This window comes from Piliocolobus tephrosceles, chromosome 7, assembly GCF_002776525.5.
Source record: "Piliocolobus tephrosceles isolate RC106 chromosome 7, ASM277652v3, whole genome shotgun sequence".
NCBI classification, from domain to species: domain Eukaryota; kingdom Metazoa; phylum Chordata; class Mammalia; order Primates; family Cercopithecidae; genus Piliocolobus; species Piliocolobus tephrosceles.
The window spans coordinates 55,492,231-55,515,988 of record NC_045440.1 but is presented as its reverse complement, the minus strand read 5'-3'; the positions used below and the strand labels follow the sequence as shown (position 1 = coordinate 55,515,988).

Below are 23,758 nucleotides of genomic sequence, written 5' to 3'. Positions count from 1 at the left end.
CCTTGGAATGCAGTAGACACTAAAAATACAGTCAGCCTCCTCCCTTTGTCTTGCTGATCTGGTTATAGTATCAGGGAATTCACCACCGGCCAAAGCAGTGCCACACTTTCCTATGATTTACAGAGTATTCAAGAGCTTCTGGCTTTATGGACAGCCTGTGTAAAATTTCAAATCTTTTAGCAATAACTTTCCAATGCAATAACTTTCCCAAGAACAGGATTGGAATTTTTAACAAAAATAACAGGAAGCTAGAAACCTCTAGAGAATGTTTGAGCCTCTGAGCCTCTGAGTTTAGGAAGCAGAAGGGCAAAAGTTACTGATGTATAGTATGATATAGGCCAGGAAGACCTTCAAAACCTTAACCTTAAGCTAAAGATTTTTACAAATGTCTATTAAAAAAAAAACATAGTAACAGTATTTCCTCTGTAATCCTCAAAGATTACACTCACCTCACCTTATTCTGAGGATTGATGCTGAACTGATACACACTGATAGAGCCAGACTCATTTTTTAAATACTGAAATATTGAGAGCAACAGGAGTCGGTCTCCTGAAATGCTAGGCAGACAGGAGCATGCCCCTGGCAAAACTCCTCCTTCGAGGTGAAAACCCTGAAATCCACAGTCCAAAGTGAAAACGTCCATCCTTGTGTGTCGGCTCTTTCCTGATTAGTTCTTTCTGAATAATGTCTTTTTACTAGTCTAATGTTGCCTTTTCCAAAACTACCTATGACCTGCCCCACCTCCCCATCCTGTGCCTATAAAGACTCAGACTCAGTCGGTAGAGAGGATAAGCAGCTGGACATCAGGGAGAGGCGATTTGACTCCAGAGACAGTGACTGGATGAGGCAGAGAGTTGGCTTAACTTCAGGGTAGAGTGATCTGCCCTTTCCATCTTTTTTCTAGCTCCCCTCTCCGCTGACAGCCACTTTCATTGCTCAATAAAATTATCCGCATTCCCCATCCTTCAATTTGTCCATGTGACCTCATTCTTCTTGGGTAGTGGACAAAAACTCAGGATGCACCAAGTTCGAGTACCCAAAAAGGCTGTCACACTGACCCTTTGCCCTCACTGGTGGAGGGCAGCTGCCCCATGCAATGAGATAAAGGGCCCATAGAACTAATAACACACTGCTGTCTGCAGACGGTAGAACTAACAGAGCATTGTAGCACAACCCTTATGGGACCTTGGGGTTGCAGGCACTCCCACCTGGATGCTGCCATGGGGCCTGAAAGAGTTTGCTCCTGCCGGTGCTAAAGCAGCCAGCCAGTTTTTGCACTCACTTGCTCCAGTGCCCACACTTGTTTGCTCGCATGCTGCCTCCTATAAGGGGTTGAGCGGGGTGGGCTAAGTAAATGGGCTCCCCTGTTGCCAGACTTGCAAAGGGGTCAAGAAAATGTCCTGCATCAATATTTTCATATTGGATGATGAAAAATCATCGTCTGAGCCCCTTTGTGTCTCCCTCATGTTCTGGTTGCCCTAGAATGGGAGAACCCCTAGAGGTCACAGCCCACTGCCAGGGTTAAGTGTCAGGGCCTGGATTCCAGCACAAAAACAAGGCGCCCTGACGGCATGGCCAGTCAATGCCTCATCTACATCTTGGGCCCTCAAGGCTCCTTGCTCCTTGCTCATCCTGAAGGTTGCACTCTAGGGGTTTCAATGTATCAAACTGTTTGTTAAATACAGTATTTTGAATATCACCCCAGCATATATGGACCTATTATTTCTGGTTTGCTCCTTTACACAGCTCCCCTTACCAATGTCTTTTGCATTTAGCTACTACTTTACACACATGTGTTGCCTTCAGAGGCCTCAGAGGAGTGACCTTAACCCTCTGGACAAGCCTCATGTAACGTAGCTATGGTGTGCTGATCTCCAAAAGGCCTAGAGAATCTCTGCCTTATGTCCAATATTTCTTATTTTAATGTTCTGTATATCAAATTCTGTGTAACAAACTCATTTATGCTCTTTCACCTTTACCAATCAGTTTCACTGGGTTCTCCATTTTGGCTATCTCTTCTCCAAAGCAAACGGAACAAATGTCTCTGGCTTTTTACAAATTGTGAAATATCTCTAAGAAGAAGTGATACTTGGGTTTGAAACTCCAGTGCATGGTTGCCTGCCTCAGCTCAGCTCAGCATGATTGCCTTCCAGCATACATGGAAGTCCTGAACCTGGCATTTCATCATGAGAAGCCCTTCAGGAAGGGAAAACAGAAGGGGTTCCCAACATTGATGCAAAGTAGCACAATGTAGGCTGGAATGGCACAGAGTGTTCTCCCACCTATTTCAGAGCCACTCACTCACCTGACATACTGTCAACAAGGCTGGTTATTGGGAAATTTCTAAAGAAAACCTTGGTTTTGTGTTTAGAGTCACCTCTACCTCATGTACCCTGACTCTGGTCTCCTCATGGGGGCAAGCCGGTTTCTCCATCCTGTTATTCTCAGTCCTCCACAACGGGGCCTTAGGAAGTGGGCAAACCTGGATGAAGCCTCAGCTCTAAGGCCACCTGGGGACTCTGAGTTAGCTACTTAACCAGGCTCACACTCAGCTTCAGCATCTGAAGAATGAGCATGCCAATAGTTTCTTTGTGGTAGGATAATACTTCTGTGTTTTAATCTGTACATCTCCACGCAACTTCCTGTGATCACCAGATTCTTTCAATTGAATGCCAAGGACTTCTTCCAGTCCCTCAGCCCCATCAGAGCTGAGTCACCCATATCACAAATAGGAAGAAAAAGAAAAAGCATGAATATTAAGTGTAGGACAAAAAAATTCTGCTAAAAACTTACAGAGGAAGTTCACTCAATGGGAAGAATAAAATAACCAGCACATTGAGAAAAAAAAAAATGGAAGAGTCAGAGAGAGGCACACATGCTGAAAGTGAAGAACCAAGAAATCACCATTCAGCTAGAGTATGAAGCAGCTAAATAGAAAGTGAGCAACCACTGAAAGGTGCCTTTGGTTCCTACCCAGGGAAGATACACATTTCCAATGTTGACCCATTTTCAACTTTGGAGTGACGCTTACCTGTGCCTCCAGAAACTCAAACACAAACACCAAAGCATGTATTATATAGTAGTAACACATTATTTCATGGTTCTGAATACTCCTACGTGCCCCAGAAGGGCTTGTATACCTTGTGAATGTTGAGGATAGGAAACCTACTTACTGATGTTCCTCCTAGGACACCCCATCCTAGGGGGTGACTGAGAATTAGATGAAACTGTACTCCTAACTAGTCTAGTCACAGTAACAATGTTACCCATTTTTATCTCAATTAGTCCACTTACCAGTGTAAAGACTACAAGCATGACCGTTTGTCTCTTAAGCTTGGCTTCATCTTCTGTGAAATGATGATAAAACCTACTTCATTATGCACTTGTGAGTAGATCAGGGATATTAACTACACATGTGTATGTGCATGTGTTTCGCCTTTGCATTGTAAGCATCAGTGCAGCTCACCTGACACAAACTCACCAGTCTGCAGCACAGACAGGGACCCTGGGAACCATGAAAGGTCGAAGTCCTCCCTCCTCATACCCCAACAAACACATGCAAGTTCTCCCTTATAGCTAGACATCATGACTGGTAAAAAGAGAGAAGGGGGACCTCAGAATTTATCCAGAAGACCTAATTTAAACTAAACTATTTTAAACAATAATAGATGGAGAGCATTAACAGGAAGTTTAAATGTGCACTCTTACTTGTTCCTCACCCCACAGAAGAATTATGAATATATATATAAGCTGTTATGTTAGTTGTCTTCCACATCCCCTCCTAAGGCTCAAGGTGTTAAAGAAAAACCCTTGTCTGGGCACAATGTCTTAGGCCTATAATTCCAGCACTTCGGGAGGCCAAGGCAGTGGATCTCTTGAGCCTAGGCGTTGGAGACCAGGCTGGGCAACATGGCGAGACCATCTCTCTACAAAAAGTACAAAAATTAGCAAGGTGTGGTGGCATGTGCCTGTAGTCCCAGCTACTCAGGAGACTGAGGCAGGAGGATCACCTAAGCTGCTGTGAGCCAAGATTGCACAACTACACTCCAGCCTGGGTGACAGAGTGAGACTCTGTCTCTAAAAATAAAAATACAAAAAGAAAAACCCCTAATATTTAGAATTTAAAATAGCTTCCTTGGTCAAGTACAGGGTTTCCAGTGGTGGAAATTCAGGCACCAAAAGGAGCAGCAAGGAAACACTGTTGAGCTGGCCTTTCTAGAACCTTGGTTCTCAAAGCATCATTCGTGGACCAGCTTCAGCAGCCACAGCTGAGAGCTTGTTAGAAATGTAAACACTCAGGTCCCACGCCAGCCTTCCTGAATCAGAATCTACTTCCTAACACAATTCCCATGTGATCTGTACATACATTACATTTCATAAGCCCTGTCTAGAGGGTCAAGATTCCTCTCTTATCATACCAGGCATGTGGCTGCTCTCCTCACTTATTAAAAATACCAGTCAAGGGAGACCACCACATGTAACATTCAATCTTCAAAACCCACTCAGAAAGTGCTATTCTCATGTCTACAACTGGCAAATGTCTTAAACATTTGCTGAGAGAAACAAGAGCAGATGCTTACGGTTCCATCGCATCGGCCATCCTTGATTCTTAGATACATTTGTGCATTTTTCACACTTTCAAACATACAAATCCCAGAGCTGATTTTATGCACTTTCCAGTATGATTTTTCAGACTGGCTTCCCACTCCAGTGCAGTTTCCATCAGGCTGTAGACATAGGGCCTGACACAGGCTTGTAGCAAGTAGAACCACAGCACTGTTGAGGAACACCCCCTTCAGAGCAACAAACAGAACAGAAAGGCAGTCAATAACAGGCTCGTGTTTGCTAGAGGGAGACAGCTATAGGGGCAATTCTCTTTAGAATTGACCAGTGACCAGGAAGCTTGGTGGCTGAAAATGGGCAAAAGAAGTAAATAATTTAACTGCTATGCAAAGGTAAGCAAAACTAAAGGAGGTTGATTTACTTCAGTTATCATTTGTTGACAGTATAAAGGCCAGCATCAGATGCTACAGAGATTTTTAAAAGATACAAAACACAAATATTTCTCTTAAGGAATTTACTATCACCTTAAACAAATAATATTAATATTAAAATAAAGCACAATAAAAAGTATGCTATAAGAGTAACTGAATTATGGAATACCCTCTATGGATATTTAGATGTATGCATATAGGAATGAATGTAAAAATATATCAAATACAAATAAGGTATATTTAAGAAAATCATATGTAATCATTAACTTAAGAGGAATATATAAAAGACTCTTGAAAGTTAATTAGAAAAACACTAACACAGTAAAGAACTGATAATAGATAAATACTCAAATCACAAAAGAAAAATACAAATGGTGAATAAACATAAGGAAAGGTAATCCACACTAGTAATAAAAAAAAAAAATAAGCTAAAATTGGATGTTTATTCCTCTAGAAAATTGTCAAAGCTCTTCTCCTTAAGGACCATACTCGGTGACACTGAGGTCAGTGAGATGGATGTTTTTCTACACTGCTGAAAGTAGTTGGGTACCAAGAATTTAACTTTACGCAGAGAAGTCTGACCTTCGCCTCAGCTTCTGAGTGGTAATCTCTTTACCCTTGGAGTGTCATGCCTGATAGGAGTGTTGGTTGTTTGCCTGCAGACCTTGGGCCAGCCAGATATTAATAATGTGACTTAGGTTAGGGGGCTTTGAGTCAGAAAGTGCCAAGTGACCTCCTGAGAGTCTGGAGACTGACTGAGATCAGCCACATGGACTCCCTACAGGATGGAAGCCCATTAAAGACTCTGAATACCAAGGCTCGGAAAGCTTCCTTGATTGGCAATACTCCGTGCATACTGTCACACACCAGTGCTGAGAAAGTACCTCTGTCTTGACTCCATGGGGAGAGAACCGTGCACATTCCATATTTGGTGCTTTTCCTAGACTCTGCCTTATGTGTCTCTTTGCTTAGCCAATTTTAATCTGCATCCTTTCTCTATAATACACTGTAACTTTGAGTATAACAATTTTCAATGGGTTCTGTGAGTTCTTCTGGTAAATTATCAAGCCTTGATAGTGGTCTCAGTGTCCCCCAAACTCTGTGGTTGATGTCAAAAGTGAGGATAGGATTACCCTAACTTTATAGTTGGCTTAACTTTCACAGGAGTAAAAATTGGGACATCTGAAGAAATAAATTTGGCAGTATGTTCCCAGAGCCTTGAAAGTTTCACATTCTAACCCTTAAGTTCAATTTTTAATTTTCTAGGCTAAGAAAATAATAAATGATGTGGTCAAAGGCATGTGTCAAAATATACATTATAGTATCACATGCAGAAGTGGGAAAAGAAAGAGATTAAATGTTCAACAACATAAAGACATATACGTGTGTGTGTATACATGTAATACTTACATTTGAGTATTATGAAACCATTAACTTTAACCTTAAGCTAAATAACATGAGATGTCTGAGTTAAAATTATGTTGTTTTGGGAGAAATAGTAATGTGAGAAAGTGCTTATTACAGAGTAAGTACAGCCATACCTTCTTTACTTGCACTTCACTTAATTGTGCTTCACTTTATTCGCTTCACAGATACTTTTTTTTTTTAAGAAATTGAAGGTTTGTGAGAACCCTACATCAGACAAGTCTATCAGTGCTATTTTTCCAACAGCATGTGTTTACTTCATGTCTCTGTGCCACATTTTGGTAATTATCACAATATTTCAAGCTTTTCATTATTATTATATCTGTTATTGTGATCAGTGATCTTTGATGTTAACCATTGTAATTATGTTGGGGGGACATAAACCATGCCCATATAAGACAGTGAACTTAATCAACAAATGCTGTGTGTGTTTTGAATGGCTCCACTAACCAGCTATTCCGCTATCTCTCTCCCTTGCCTCCCTATTCCCTCAGACACAACAATATTGAAATTAGGCTAATCAATAACCCTATAATGACCTCTAAGTGTTCAAGTGAAAGGAAGAGTCACATATCTCCTGCTTTAAATCAAAAGCTAGAAATGATTGAGCTTAGTGAGGAAGATCTGTCAAAAGCTGAGACAGATCTAAAGCTAGGCCTCTTGTGTAAGGTAGCCACATTGTGAACGCAAAGGAAAAGTTCTTGAAGCAGATCAGAAATGCCACTCCAGTGAATACATGAATAATAAGAAACCTAAACAGTCTTATTGCTGATATGGAGAAAGTTTTAGTGGCCTCGAAATAAGACCAAAACTAACCAAAATATTCTCTTAGCCAAAGCCAAACCCCAAGAGCAAGGCCCTAACTCTTTTCAATTCTACAAAGGCTGAGAGAGGTAAGGAAGCTGCAGGAGAAAAGGCTGAAGCTAGCAGAGGTTGGTTGATGAAGTTTAAGGAAAGAAGCCATTTTCACAACATAATAGTACAAGGTGGCAAGTACTGATGGAGAAGCTGTAGCAAGTTACCCAGAAGATCTAGTTAAGATAGTTGATGAGATTATCAACAGATTTTCAGTGTAAATAAAACAATCTTCTATTAGAAGATGCCATGTATGACTTTCATAGCTAGAGAGGAGAATTCATTGCCTGGCTTCAAAACTTCAAAGGATAAGTTGACTCTCTTGTTAAGGGCTAATGCATTTGGTGACTTTCAGCTGAAGCCAGTGCTCATTTACCATTCCAAAAACCCTAGGGCCCTTTGGAATTATACTAAATCTACTCTACCTGTGCTCTAGAAACGGAAAAATAAAGCCTGAGGGACAACATATCTATTTATAGCATTGTTTACTGAGTATTTTCAGCCCACTGTTGAGACCTACTGCTCAGAAAAAAAAAAACAATTCAAAATGTAACTATTCATTGACAATGTACCTGGTCACCCAAGAGCTCTGATGGATATGTACAAGGAGATTAATGTTATTTTCATGCCTACTAACACAATTTCCATTCTGTAGCCCATGAATCAAGAAGTAATTTCAACTTTCAAGCCTTATTATTTAAGAAACACATTTCCTAATACTATAGCTGCCATGGAGAGTGATTTCACTGATGGCTCTGGGCAAAGTACATTGAATAACTTTTAGAAAAGATTCACCATTCTAGATGCCATTAAGAACAATTATGATTCATGGGGATAGGAGGTCAAAATACCAACATTAACAGGAGTTTGAAAGAATTTGATTTGAAACCTCGTGAATGATTTTGAGTGGTTCAAGACTTCGGAGAAGGAAATAACTGCAGATGTGGTAGAAATAGCAAGGAAACTAGAATGAGAAGTGGAGTTTGAAGTTGTGACTGAATTGCTGCAATCTCATGATAAAACTTGAACAGATGAAGGGTTACTTCTTATGGATGAGCAAAGAATGTAATTTGTTGAGACAGAAAAAACTCCTGATGAAGACACTGTGAACATTGTTAAAATGACAACAAATAATTCAGACTATTAAATAAACTCAGTTGATAAAGCAGCAGCAGTTTGAGAGAATTGATACCAATTTTGAAAAGTTCTACTATGGATAAAATGCTATGAAACAACATTGCACACTATAGAGAAATCTTTCTTGAAAGAATGAGTCAATCAATGTGGCAAACTTCATTGTTGTCTTCTTTTAAGAAACTGCCACAGCCACCCCAATCTGCAGCAACCACCACCCTGATTCATGAGTAGCTGTCAACATCAAGGCAAGACCCCCACAATAGCAAAAAGATTACAACTTGCTGAAAGCTCAGATGATTGTTAGCATTTTTTGGCACTAAAATATTTTAAAATTAAGGTATGTACATTTTTTAGACATAACGCTGTTGTACACTTAATAGACTACAGTGTAGTAAACATAACTTTTACAGGCAATGGAAACTCAGGAATTTGTGTGACTAGCTTTATTGAGAAACTCGCTTTATTGCAATGGTCTAGAAATGAACCTACAAAATCTTTGAGGTTTTAAATCTAAGTAGACTTTAGCTGAATACTGATTTAAAAACTATGCTATACTAGTTAAGATAATTATTTTCCTGAAAATCTTTTCCTTTGCCTTTAAAATACAGATAGTATCTGTTAGTGTTTTTTGATGATTTATTTAGTCTCATGGTGTGGTGAAATTCTCAGTAAATGCTCGAACAAAATGAGAAACCTCATAAATGCTATTATATTTATATATCATTTTAAGATAGATTCACAAACACATAAAGAAAAAAATAAGCATTATGAAAGGATCAAATGTATACAACACTCAAAGAGTATAAATTCTAATTGTTAGAAAAGTTCAATACACACATTTGTTTGACTTCCAAATGCAAGGTTCTTTAACTTTTTATTAAGAATTCCCACATTCATAGTTTAATCTCCAACTTCAATTAGATGATATTAATCCCCTCAGAGTGTCATTGCTATTAAAGCTGTCATCCCTATTGCCTTTCAAAGTCTGGCAAACAGAATGGAAATAGGCACCAATGCCACCTAGTGGGAAGTGATTCGATTACTGCATTATGACTCAATTTAAGATTTTTCCTCAATAGGGCAAAAGAAAGTTGGGATTTAGCAATATAAACTTTAATAACTTTCCCCATTTTACCTTGACAAAAATCGCAAATTCTTTTGAAAGGTTTGCATAGCCTGCTGATGATGCATCAGCTATTTTGCCATGACAATCAAAAACAACTGTGTGACCAGGAACCAGTGCCGACTCAAGAAGTGCACAGCGATTAGGCTGATAAAGCACCCGCAGCTCAGTGGTGGCTTCACCACTAACCTAAAAGGAAAAACAAAAAACCCTCTAAATTAGCAAGAGAAAAAAATTTTTAATGTAATCACATTATATACATATACAGGTGTCTACTTCATTTCATGGAAACTTTGTACTATTTATAAAATCTCATGATTTTGAAATTCAATAGATTTTATTCCACAGACTTATTTCCAATGATTTGCTCCAAGGACTTCCTTCTCTTGATTTCTCAGAATCCATGGAAGAATGCTGGAAATGTTGGAACAATAACTTCATTGGCAGGATAATTTAATAACGTGCTAATACGTATCTTATCTTTTTTTTTTAATTTCCTCATTTGTGTCCTCCCAATTTAGGAGCATTTGGGACTAAAAACTGAAATTGATAGAAATTTTATCTCATTCCTAAATTTTGCTTTCAAAAACGAAACAAATTAAGAAGGTTATGCTACACTGAGACATGACTATTGTTCAAGACAGTGTTTTAGGTCCCTCCCCATCTCCCTCTAGTTCATCAGGGAAGCAGTAGGGCCTGAAGAAGAAGTCATTGGTGCCTCTTAAATGGTTAGATCCAAAACACTAAATCTATCAACGTCAGCAAAGTTCCATTGCCCAAGTATGGCAGGGAGACAGCAGAGCTATTGATCTGCAAGAAACCATCTGACACTGGATGAGTACACCTCAGTAACCAGTGTGGTTCCAAGCTATGACAGCTGTCACCAGATATTCTGAGGCCCACCATACCAGGTGAAATCTTCTGTGAAACAAGATGAGTCCCATAGTAACTAAAATGAAATATCCCACCAACCTAGTGCAACCTAGTAGAATAAGGGCTTTAAGGTAGCCTTAATTTGCTTTTAGAAAAAATATAGTAATGAGATATTTCTTCAACTCTTAATTCAATGGAGTAGATTCCATATCCACATTCATATTTCTTAAGCATTTACTATGACCAGGTTCCATGCTGATCAGAATGTGCTGTGAACTACAGTGTAGGGTACCTTAGCAAGTCCAGAGCAGAGAAGAAAAGACTTCATGGAAAAGTCTGACTGATTGATCACTAGTCAGAATTTCAGGCATACAAATTACACAAGGTGGGTTTTTTTCTATAAGTATTCTTTTCCCTTAAGTTAAACAACATTCCATGAGTTGAAATCAGCCTGTAATGCCAGTATTTGGGGAGGCTGAGGCAGGAAGAATGCTTCAGCACAGGAATTCAAGGCGGCAGTGAGTTCTGATCATGCCAACTGCCCTCCAGCCTGGTTAACAGAGCAAGACCTTGTCTCCAAAAACAAAAAACAATTATTGTATAGCATTATATGAGGAAGCTGTAGCATGAGTGTTAGTGTCAGATTGCCTACACTAAATTCCTGCTTTCACACTTACTAGCTTGTGACTCTGTGCGCTCACTTAATCCTTCTATTTTTCATGTTCCTCTTCTGTTAAATACAAATAATAATGGATTCTCTCATCTAGTAGATTGAAGAATGAAATATTGTAATACATATTAAGCACTTAAGACAGTACATTAAAGTTATTCTATATTGTATTATTTTTAAAAATAAATAACATGTATGCATTATATTAAATGCTACTTTTCAAATCTAAACTAAGCAATACAAGGTATAATTATATAAAATTATCATTTTTTCCCCAACAATACGGTCCCCAAAACGGCCATTGAGAAGCCAGTCTCCTTTTGAAAGCTCATTAAAATTTTGAATGCTATTAGAGAATTGGTCTACTTTTTCTTGTCTAAATTCCAATTGCTGAAATTTAGAACCATTTATGCATCACAATCTCAACAACTAATGAAACAAAACAGAATGAAAAAAGCACTAGTACAAGCCAAAGGGAAATGGTAATCTTATAAATGTACATTATACATAAATATATACAAACATAATACTATTGATATATGGCAAAAAGAAAATTTACTACACACCATTCCAGTGACAATGCCATTGTCAAGAGCAAGAGAAAGATGCCTTATCTCATGACTTTGGAAAATGCATACATTTCTTTCGTTGAAAATAACATCAAAGACACCTGGAAAACATTTTTTAAGTATTAGAAAGCAATTTTTGCTTTTAAAACATTTTTATTCAATATATACTGAAATCTCTTAATATTTTACATTTCTCTATTCAATGTTTTCAGTCAAAGGTAAAATGCTTCTCCATAGTTTCAATTTGTGAAGTCATACTATAATGTATGCACTTTTCTCATCTATATGTATGTGAATAAAATGATTTTAAAAACTGGTGATTCCTTGATCCATGACCTATTTCATTTCCTAGTCTGTGTGTCGTATGTATTTGAGTATGTATGTATATACACAGCTATATCTATATACATATGCAATATACTAATATATAAAATATATCAAATACATAACATGTAATGTACATTATATAATATTTATAAAATGATTTCATAACAAAGTTAAACTTTTTTTATTGTACTTTAAGTTCTGGGGTACATATACACAACGTGCAGGTTTGTTACATAGGTATACACGTGCCATGTTTGTTTGCTACACTCATCAACTCATCATTCACATTAGGTATATCTCCTAATGCTATCACCCCCCCAGGCCCCCAACCTCTGACAGGCCTTGGTGTGTGATGTTCCCCTCCCTGTGTCCATGTGTTCTCATTGTTCAACTCCCACTTATGCGTGAGAACATGCGGTGTTTGGTTTTCTCTTCTTGTGTTACTTTGCTGAGAATGATGTTTTTCAGTTTCATCCATGTCCCTGCAAAGGACATAACTCATTCTTTTTTGTGGCTGCATAGTATTCCATGGTGTATATGTGCCACATTTTCCTTATTCAGTCTATCACTGATGGACATCTATGTTGGTTCCAAGACTTTGCTATTGTAAACAGTGCTGCAATAAACATTTGTGTGCATGTGTCCTTACAGTAGAATGACTTATAATCCTTTGGGTATATCCCCAGTAATGGGATTGCTGGGTCAAATGGTATTTCTAGTTCTAGATCCTTGAGGAATCACCACACTGTCTTCCACAATGGCTGAACTAATTTATATTCCCACCAACAGTGTAAAAGTGTTTCTATTTCTCCACATCCTCTGCAGCATCTGTTGTTTCCTGACTTTTTAATGATCGCCCTTCTAACTGGCTGGAGTTGGTATCTCATTGTGGTTTTGATTTGCATTTCTCTGATGACCAGTGATGATGAGCATTTTTTCATAAGTTTGTTGGCTGCATAAATGTCTTCTTTTGAGAAGCATCTTTTCATATCCTTTGCCCATTTTTTTGATGGGGTTTTTTTTTCTTGTAAATTTGTTTACGTTTTTTGTAGATTCTGGATATTAGACCTTTGTCAGACGGGTAGATTGCAAAAATTTTCTCCCATTCTGTCGGTTGCCTGTTTACTCTGATGATAGTTTCTTTTGCTGTGCAGAAGCTCTTTAGCTTAATTAGATCCCATTTGTCAGTTTTTTCTTTTGTTGCCCTTGCTTTTGGTGTTTTAGTCATGAAGTCTCTGTCCACGCCTATGTCCTAAATGGTATTGCCTAGGTTTTCTTCTAGGGTTTTTATGGTTTTAGGTCTTACATTTAAGTCTTTAATCCATCTTGAGTTAATTTTTGTATAAGGGGTAATGAAGGGATCCAGTTTCAGCTTTCTACATATGGCTAGCCAGTTTTCCCAGCACCATTTATTAAATAGAGAATCCTTTCCCCATTGCTTGTTTTTGTCAGGTTTGTCAAAGATCAGATGGTTGTAGATGTGTTATTTCTGAGGCCTCTGTTCTGTTCCATTGTTCTACATATCTGTTTTCCTATCAGTACCATGCTGTTTTGGTTTCTGTAGCCTTGAGGAAACGCTGGAATTTTTTCCTTGGAACCAGACTGTGATGAGAGGTGCTTGCCATGAACATAAGCCACTGTATTTTATTTTCTTTTTTTGAGATGGAGTTTTGCTCTTGTTGCCCAGGCTGGAGTGCAATGGCACAATCTTGGCTCACCACAACCTCCGCCTCCCAGGTTCAAGTTACTCTCCTGCCTCAGCCTCCCGAGTAGTTGGGATTACAGGCATGTGTCACCATGCCTGGCTAATTTTTGTATTTTTCGTAGAGACGGGGTTTCTCCATGTTGGTCAGGCTGGTCTCGGACTCTCGACCTCAGGTGATCCGCCCGCCTCAGCCTACCAAAGTGGTGGGATTACAGGCATGAGCCATCACGCCCGGCCAGATACTATCTTTTTTTTGACCCTTCCTTTCCAGTTTTTGAAAATAATGCAGGAAATAATCTTCCCTGAAGATACTCGATAAAAATCCCCCCCCCCCAAAAAACAAAAACACATGCTTCCACTTCATTGATAAAAATTTACTACAGTTTGGCACCTAGGTCTAGTTCAGTCGGCAGATGAGCAGATTGATGCATTCACCCCGATAACCCGGTGTGCCCATCTCCTTGAAGAAGCCCACTCTATTTTTGGTAGCATGACGGGCCACGAAGAGGCATTAAAATTAAGCTGAAAACATCTGAGCAATCAGCAGCAACAGAAAGAAGCATTAGGCAGATACTCCAGGAACTACAGCTGTATTCATCCCCTTCCTGAAAATACAGGTGCCACTGGCCCCCACATTACTGGAAGTCCAATAGAATGTTCCATACTTTCCAATGGAAGCCCTAAACACTCCCTTTTTTGTTGTGAAGTTGGCATATAAACCTTTACCTCTACTATTCAGTAAGTTACTCATTACTAAGCACTTCCACCTTACCTATGGTGTGCACATGTAAATAAACCTTGTATTTTCTCCTGATACATGTCTATTGTCAGTTATTTCTCAGAGTCCCAATCATTCAAACCTAAAACAGTAGAGAAAAAGCTTTCTCTACAACATGAATCTGGATGTATGATTTCTAGTTCTGGCTCTGCCAATAAAGAGTTCAATCACTCATTCAACCATCATTTATTGAAAACCTATGTTGTGCAAGGAATATTTTTAGTTATAACCTAGATAAAAATTATCAAAGTTCTTATATCTAAAATGTTCTGATCTTTAAAAATAAGGGTTAAGGCTACATTACCTTAAAGTTCCCAGCTAATACTAACATCCATTGGATCTAGTCACATTCACCAAAATAAACTTGAATTGGTCAAATCCAACAGAAGCATTTCAATCCTTATTGCACTTTGCCTCTTTACTATGTTTGAACCTGTGGATGCCGTTTGAAACTCCACCATCTCCCACCTCACGAGCTTCCTTCTTGGTCTCCCACTTCATTCTTTGTTCTATTGTAGGGTCCCAAAAAACAACATCCCAAAATGAAGTCCTTCAGAAGCGGTCTCAGAAGCAAAAGCTTTTTCTGACTTTCCACTGGCCCCTCATTCTCCCTGGAGGCTAGCCACAGAAACTAGAATCTCTCTTCTCCAAGGCAGGTCATAGAAACCAGAGCCCCATCTCCCCAAAGCCAGTCATGACACCTAAAAATATTTTTCTAACATTCTTCCTCCCTTTCTATGGAAAAACTGGCCATGAAGAAAATGATCTTATCTGCCTTGACTGTAGGTCATAAGACCCCCTAACCAGAGAGGGTCCTGTCCCACACCCAGAAGGAAGGAATGTAGCACAGCGAGGCCAAGAAGAATCTAGACAGACAGGCCTTGCTAGGTTTCCCCACTCAGTCTACTAAAAAACAGTCTAGTACTAGTTTTTACCTTTTTTGTCCAATCCTATTTCTACATGGCTGTTCATATTTTGTTAAATATATATAATTTAAATGGAGAGCTTCCCCTGTATCTGTGGGTCTTCATTCTGAAGGCTCTTGTGTTATGTAAAACTTATATGCTTTTTATCCTATTAATACCTGTATGCTTTTAAATACAAAATACTTGTTGCTTTTTCCACTATTAATCTGCATTTTATCAGTGATTTTTAGTGAATCTTCACAGGGGAAAGGGGAAGTTTTCCCTTGGCCCCTACATGCTCTTCACTCAAAGGTGTCCCTAGGTTTCTATCTTTAAATGACTACCGTTCTCACTCTTCTTCTCGCTCCCTGGGAAATCTGCTTTAATAATCTATAAATTGAGAAATCTCAAACCTATATCTCCACCACTCATCTCTCCCTTAACATCAGGTTCATATACTGTTGAATGTAAACAACTAGATGTTTCATGAACACTTCAAACTTAGTATGCACAAACTAAAACTCATAATTTTCCACACATTCCTAGCTTCCATATCTAATCCTTCTAAATCCTTCTACATTTCTTAATTCAGTTAGTGACTCAATGAATAACTCAATTACCCAAAGCAGAAACCTTAGAGTAATCCTTTTCCCTTAACATTCTTTTTCCAATATATCACCAAGCTCTGCCAATTTTGCTTGCTTGAAATTCTTCAAATTTTTCTTTCTTCTCCATCAGTACTCCCACTGAAGTACTCCAAGTCCTCATCACCTTTTGCTTGACACATTACAAAACCCTACTGACTGGTCTTTCCTTTTCTAATCTTCCTCCATATGCCTCAAATCTGGCCTGCACTTAGCTTCAAAGTGTTTCTACTCTACTTCAAATCCATTCATGGCTATCTCCCAACCCAGGAGGGAATAAAGGAAGCTGATTTTAGACATGCAACTTCTCTCCCAGAGCCTTTTGTAGTAGGCAAAGAGTAGCCACGGAAGAGTAAAGGTTTAAATTACCAAATGCAGTTGACAGCTTTGGGTTGCTAGCAGACTGCTTTTAACATGAGATGATTATGTTTGTAGTGGTGGGGGAAAATGTTTAAAACTTGTTTTACAGCTTCTAGAGCAAAACATAAGATTAAATACTCCCTGTTGCAACCACATGCAGTATAACACTTGAAACTAATGTTAGATCTCTTGCGAGATTCTGAATTGAGAAATTCAGCAATTTGATACAAATAGCTCCGATTTGCTGCAGCTCGGTAAAGGTGTCACACTTCGTACTATATACTTAAGTCAGAGAGTTACAGCATACATCCCAGAGAAAAATCAGTAGCCATTCCCCTACTATTAATATGTACATGTATTTCTAAAACATCCAGAATCCTCTTCTCCCCTGACATCTCCTCTCCCCAAGGTTTCTTTCTGTATATGGGGATTGAAGTTCTCAGTGAAGGGGGCTGAACCAGACAACATCCAATTTAGAGCACATTCATTTCCAATTTAAAACAAAGGAGGTCTTTCAAACTCTGCTCAGAAAATAGAGGGGTTTGATTTCAGAGAAGTATAGTCAAGATGTGGTAAGAGCTGGGTAGTAGAAAAAGTGGACATTGTACAGTTAGTGTTATATACTAATAAACCTTTTTTCAGATTCTTAATTAAAACCAAGTACAGAGAACCAGACAGAGACAAGAATAGCAGCTAATCACCACCAGATATTCACTAGAAATACGGCCTAAAACTATGTAGATTAACTATTAGCAATGATCTCAGAGAGGAACTGGAATTCCATTAGGTACAAAGGAGATATAGGTAAGGAGACCAAAGAAAATCTACACAGGTGGCAGGTATTGAAATTAGCTATATTTTTATCCATTCAAAGGGAATTAGAGAACAACAGGCACAATAACATTTATTTTTAAGTTGAAGCAAAGGGAGAAGAGGTATTACACTCTTCAATACACCATACAAATTATTTACCAAAGCAGTAATTTTTAAAATTCAGAAAAGTTTGTCTTGAAAGCACAAAGAAGATTTAAGAAGCTATATCCCCTACGAAATAATTCTCTTTAAATTGTCACTTCACTTAAGTTGAAACTGGAACTGGAAATTTAAAAAGTATGTATTAGAGATATGGTGACTGTATAACTGACTGTCACTGGGCACCACTGACAGTGAAAGGGGATGCCAAGTAAATAGAAAACTGTGTCACAAACAAAAGTGGGTAGAGCATACAGCCCCATTAACTAGTTATGCTTTATGGAAAAAAACCTATATACATATACAAGTTTATGTATTTGTTATTACTTCTACTTTAAAGGCAAGAGTGTAGTGAGTCTAAGACTCATGCACCACTGATGACGGTGAAAACTGGTATAACTTCTGGAAAGAGATGTGGCAATACTTATAAAGAGACTTAATATCCTTTTTAACCTAGTAATTGACTTTGAAAGAAGTAGCTGTGTATGCCAACTTAGGCCTCAAGAAAGGAAATAACTTTTCATCTGAGGAATGCTAGTCCCTTTAAATTGTCAGGCCCAGAGAGGCATTTAAAATGTAACAAGAAAGGGATGCCCTCTCTCACCACTCCTGTTCAACATAGTGTTGGAAGTTCTGGTCAGAACAATCAGGGAGGAGAAATAAAAAAAGGGTATTCAATTAGGAAAACAGGAAGTCAAATTGTCCCTGTTTGCAGATGACATGACTGTATATTTAGAAAACCCCATCGTCTCAGCCCCAAATCTCCTTAAGCTGATAAGCAACTTCAGAAAAGTTTCAGGATACAAAATCAATGTGCAAAAATCACAAGCATTCCTGTATACCAATAACAAACAGAGAGCCAAATCATGAGTGAACTTCCATTCACAATTGCTACAAAGAGAATAAAATACCTAGGAATACCACTTACAAGAGATGTGAAGGACCTCTTCAAGGAGAACTACAAACCACTGCTCAACGAATTAAAAGATGACACAAACAAATGGAAGAACATTCCATGCTTATGGATAGGAATAACCAATATCATGAAAATGGTCATACTGCCCAAGGTAATTTATAGATTTAATGCCATCACCATCAAGCTACCGATGACTTTCTTCACATAATTGGAAAAAACTACTTTCAAGTTCATATAGAACCAAAAAAGAGCCCGCACTGCCAAGACAATCCTAAACAAAAAGAACAAAGCTGGAGGCATCACATTACCTGACTTCAAAGTATACTACAAGACTACAGTAACCAAAACAGCATGGTACTGGTACCAAACAGAGATACAGGCCAATGGAACAGAATAGAGGCCTCAGAAATAACACCACACATCTACAACCATCCTATCTTTGACAAATCTGACAAAAACAAGCAATAGGGAAAGGATTCCCTATTTAATAAATGGTGCTGGGAAAACTGGCTAGCCATATGTAGAAAGCTGAAACTGGATCCCTTCCTTACACCTTATACAAAAATTAATTCAAGATAGATTAAAGACTTAAATGTTAGACCTAAAACCATAAAAACCCCAGGAGAAAACCTAGGCAATACCATTCAGGACATAGGCATGAGCAAGGACTTCATGACTAAAACACCAAAAGCAATGGCAACAAAAGCCAAAATAGACAAATGGGATATAATTAAACTAAAGAGCTTCTGTACAGCAAAACAAACTACCATCAGAGTGAACATGAAACCTACAGAATGGGAGAAAAGTTTTGCAATCTACCCATCTGACAAAGTGCTAATATCTAGAATCTACAAACAACTTAAACAAATTTACAAGAAAAAAAACAAACAACCCCATCAAAAAGTGGGCAAAGGATATGAACAGACACGTCTCAAAAGAAGACATTTATGCAGCCAACAGACACATGAAAAAATGCTCATCATCACTGGTCATCAGAGAAATGCAAATCAAAACCATAATGAGATACCATCTCACACCACTTAGAATGACAATCATTAAAAAGTCAGGAAACAACAGAAGCTGAAGAGGATGTGGAGAAATAGGAATGCTTTTACATTGTTGGTGGGAGTATAAATTAGTTCAGCCATTGTGGAAGACAGTGTGGCAATTCCTCAAGGATCTAGAACTAGAAATACCATTTGACCCAGCCATCCCATTGCTGAGTATATACCCAAAGGATCATAAATCATACTACTATAAAGACACATGAACACGTATGTTTATTGCAGCACTGTTCACAATAGCAAAGACTTGGAACCAATCCAAATGTCCATCAAAGATAGACTGGATAAGAAAATGTGGCACATATACACCACGGAGTAGTATGCAACCATGAAAAAGGATGTGTTCATGTCCTTTGCAGGGACATGGATGAAGCTGGAAACCATTATTCTGAGCAAACTATCACAAGGACAGAAAACCAAACACCACATGCTCTCACTCATAGGTGGGAACTGAATAATGAGAACACTTGTACACAGGGCAGAGAACATCACACACTGGGGCCTGTCATGGTGAGAGGTGAAGCCAGCAGGGCTTCTGGGTCAGGTGGTGACTTGGAGAACTTTTGTGCCTAGCTAAAGATTGTAAATGCACCAATCAGCACTCTGCGTCTAGCTAAAGGATTGTAAATGCACCAATCAGCACTCTGTAAAAGGAACCAATCAGCAAAATGGACCAATCAGTGCTCTGTAAAATGGACTAATCAGCAGGACGTGGGCAAGGCCAAATAAGAGAATAAAAGCTGTCCACCCCAGCCAGCAGTGACAACCCACTCAGGCCCCTTCCACACTGTGGAAGCATTGTTCTTTTGCTCTTCACAATAAATCTTGCTGCTACTCACTCTTTGGGTCTGCACTATTTTATGAGCTGTAACACTCACCACGAGGGTCTGTGGCTTCATTCCTGAAGTCAGCAAGACCATGAATCCACCAGAAGGAAGAAACAACTCCGGAGGCACTACCTTTAAGAGCTGTAACACTCACTGCAAAGGTCTGTGGCTTCACTCCTGAAGTCAGCAAGACCACAAATCCACCAGAAGGAAGAAACTCCAGATACATCTGAACATTGGAAGGAACAAACTCTGGACACACCATCTTTAAGAACTGTAACACTCACCACGAGGGTCTGTGGCTTCATGCTTGAAGTCAGCGAGACCAAGAACCCACCAGAAGGAACCAATTCCGGACACAGTGGGGTGGGGGGCAGGGGGAGGGATAGCATTAGGAGAAATACCTAATGTAAATGGCGAGTTAATGGGTGCAGCAAACCAACACAGCACATGTATACCTATGTAACAAAACTACACATTGCGCACATGTACCCTAGAACTTAAAGTGTAATAAATAAATAAAATAAAATGTAACAGTAGTCACATCTCACTCCCCCTTGAGATAAGTAATTACCTCTTGAGGCCACTTGCTATTCAGGCTCTAGACTGACACCAAGTAGCCATAAAATGTCATAGTCATACACCCTATAGTTCAACCACTCACTAACCAATGTTATTTCTGTAAACCTGCAAGAATTCCTGAAGAACAACTTTTGTAGTGAGCCCTCTTTTGTTCTCCGGAGCACTCTCCAAAGGCAACCTTGAAGTGTGAAATGTGTCCTGAGCTGTCGCCCTCAACCTTGGCCCAAACAAATATTCTATATTTTTTCTCATCTTCTTTCCTTTAGGTTGGCATCCCTAAAGGGATGGTACCCTCCCAGAGAGCCCTCCTGTTATGTTCCCCGTCACCAGTAAGGGGCAGTAACCAAAGGGGAGCCTAAGGTTGCCAAGACTGCCTACATGTGGATGGGCTATCTTGCTTCCTTGTTAAAACAAGGAAATATAAGTCTGTCAACTTTGTTCTTCTTCAGTATTGTTTTGGCTATTCAAGGAACCTTGAAACTCCATGTGAAATTTATGATTAGCTTCTCCATTTCTGCAGAAAAGGGTGTTATGATTTTGATAGCAATTTCAGGCCAGGTCTTGTGGCTCACACCTGTAATCCCAGCACTTCCGGAGGCCAAGGTGGGTGGATCACCTGAGGTCAGGAGTTCGAGACCAGCCTGGCCAACATGTTGAAATCCTGTCTCTCCTGAAAATACAAAAAAAAAAAAAAAAAAAATTGTCTAGGTGTGGTGGTGCATGCCTGTAGTCCCAGCTACTTGGGAGGCTGAGGCAAGAGAATTGCTTGAACCCAGGAAGAAAAAGTTGTAGTGAGTGGAGATCACACCACTGCACTCCAGCCTGGGCGACAGAGTGAGACTCTATCTCAGGGGCAAAAAAAATGATAGTGATTGCAATGAATCTGTAGATTACTTTGGGAAATTTAAGATTTCCAGTTTACAATCATGGACTATCTCTCCATCTATTTAGGTCTTCTTCCTTTCAAAAATGTTTAATAGCTTTGAGTATACAAAGACTGCATTTCTTGAATTTATTGCTAAGATTTTGATGCTATTATAAATAGTTCTCCTAAATTAACTTTTGGATTGTTCATTGCTACTTCATAAAAATACAAATAATTTTTCTGTGTTGATCTCGTATCCTACAATCTTTATGACTTCATGTATTAGGTCTAATATTTTTGTGTGGATCCTTTAGGATCTTCTATATATTATATCATGTCATCTATAAATATAGTTTTACTTCTTTTTTTATTTGGATGCCTTTTATTTCTGTTTCTTGCCTGTTCTACCTAGAACTTCCAGTAAAATGTTGAATAGAAGTGGCAAAAACAGACATCCCCATCTTGTTTTTTATTTAGGGGTATAGGGGCAAAGAAGGAAAGCTTCCCCCTTCACCCTCTGAAGGTTCACTGAAAATGAACTGATGAAATGCAGATTAATAGGAGAAAAAAAACAAATTTATTCTAATGTGCATGCTACCCAATAACCAATGGGGTAAAAATGCTCCATAGGGGAAGGTTAGGTGGGGTTGTAGCAGTAAACGATTTTGGGGAGGAAATGAATGGACCTGGAGGCAGGCATTATCTTATGAATGATTCTTTTTGGAAACTGAATGAGATGGGACCAGAGAACAAATACCATTAATAGTTGGGACAAAGTTCAAATTTCATCTGGGCTGTAATGGTGTTAAATTTTCAGTGTCTTCCTCTGTGATATGAGTTTTAATCTTCTCTGATTGATGAAATTTCAGGGAAGGAATTGAAGGCAATTGTGTTCCTCTCTGGGGTCCAGTTTTTAGGTAGAAAAGGAAACTTCAGAGAATAGCCTCATTCTCTGCTTTGGGAGAGACAGAGGATTAGACGGGTGGGGATCAGAGAGACCTTGAGACTGCTTCTTTAGTTCAGCATGTCAAAGCACCATATTTCAGGATATTGTTTTCTGAGTTCCAACACGGAAAGCTTTCAGTCTTTAACCACTGATTACATTAGCTGTGGGTTTTTCATAAATGCTCTTCGCCATGTAGAAGAAACTCCCTTCCATTACTAGTTCATTGAATGTTTTTATCATTAAAGCGTGTAATTACTTTTATATTAGAAGTATTTTTTCCTAATGCTTGCAATGCCTTCTACAATGAATATTTTAAAAAATGCATCCATCATAAAATAGGCATCAATATTAACACTGAATATTCAGGACTTCCCACTGCAGAATGTAGAAGTGAAACAGCAACATGAGAAAAAAAAAATGAGGATTACAATTAGAGATTAGAGTAATACTCCTCTTTCCATTCCTGGCCATAACTTGGTGTGAAAGGAAGGTAGAGCCCCTCCTAGTGTCCAGAGTAGCAAAATATTGTAAGCAATTACCTTACAGAACAGTTTATGAACTGCTGTAGTTAGCGACCTAATGTTGTGTAAAATATTACTCCCAAACTTCCCAGCATTAAAACAAACATTTATTTCTTGCAATTTCTGCAGGTCAAGAATCTAGGAGCAACTTATCTGAGTGGCTCTTCATAAGGTTGCAATCAAGTTGTTGGTTGGGGCTGTAGATATCTAAAGGCTTGTCTGGAGCTGGAGGATCCTCCTGCAAGATGACTCACTCAAAGGGCTGTTGGCAAATGGCTTCTATTCCTTGCAAGGTCAGCCTCTCCACAGGGCTGCTTGAATGTCCTTATGACATGGCAGCTGGCTTCCCCAGAATGAGCGATCCGAGAGACAGGGCCAGCAGGAATCTGTAATACCTTTTATGACCTATTCTTGAAAGTCACACAGTCATTTCCACCATATTCTATGTTTTAGAAGACAGTCACTAAATTCAGCTCATGCTCATGGGGAGAGGAATCAAGTCCCACCCTTTGAAGGGAGCAGTATCAAGTAATTTGTGAAATATTTTAAAACCTCAACATTGAAAAATGCAATTATCAGGTGGCTGGTAAGATGGCCGAATAGAAACAGCTCCGGTCTGCAACTCCCAGCGAGATCAACGCAGAAGGTGGGTGATTTCTGCATTTCCAACTGAGGTACCCAGCTCATCTCATTAAGACTG

At 39.0% G+C, this 23,758-nt stretch overlaps 1 protein-coding gene across 1 annotated transcript in view; it reads right to left on the bottom strand.

Moving 5' to 3' along the window:
• Positions 1-23,758, bottom strand: part of RP1 (RP1 axonemal microtubule associated) — a 323,400-nt gene that overhangs the window by 174,812 nt on the left and 124,830 nt on the right. The window contains exons 13-15 of the mRNA XM_023184239.3: positions 11,644-11,747; positions 9,547-9,723; positions 4,581-4,793 (exon numbers count right to left, since the gene is read on the bottom strand). Of these exons, the coding sequence (XP_023040007.3) occupies positions 4,581-4,793; positions 9,547-9,723; positions 11,644-11,747 (494 nt within the window). The remainder of the gene's footprint in view (positions 1-4,580; positions 4,794-9,546; positions 9,724-11,643; positions 11,748-23,758) is intronic.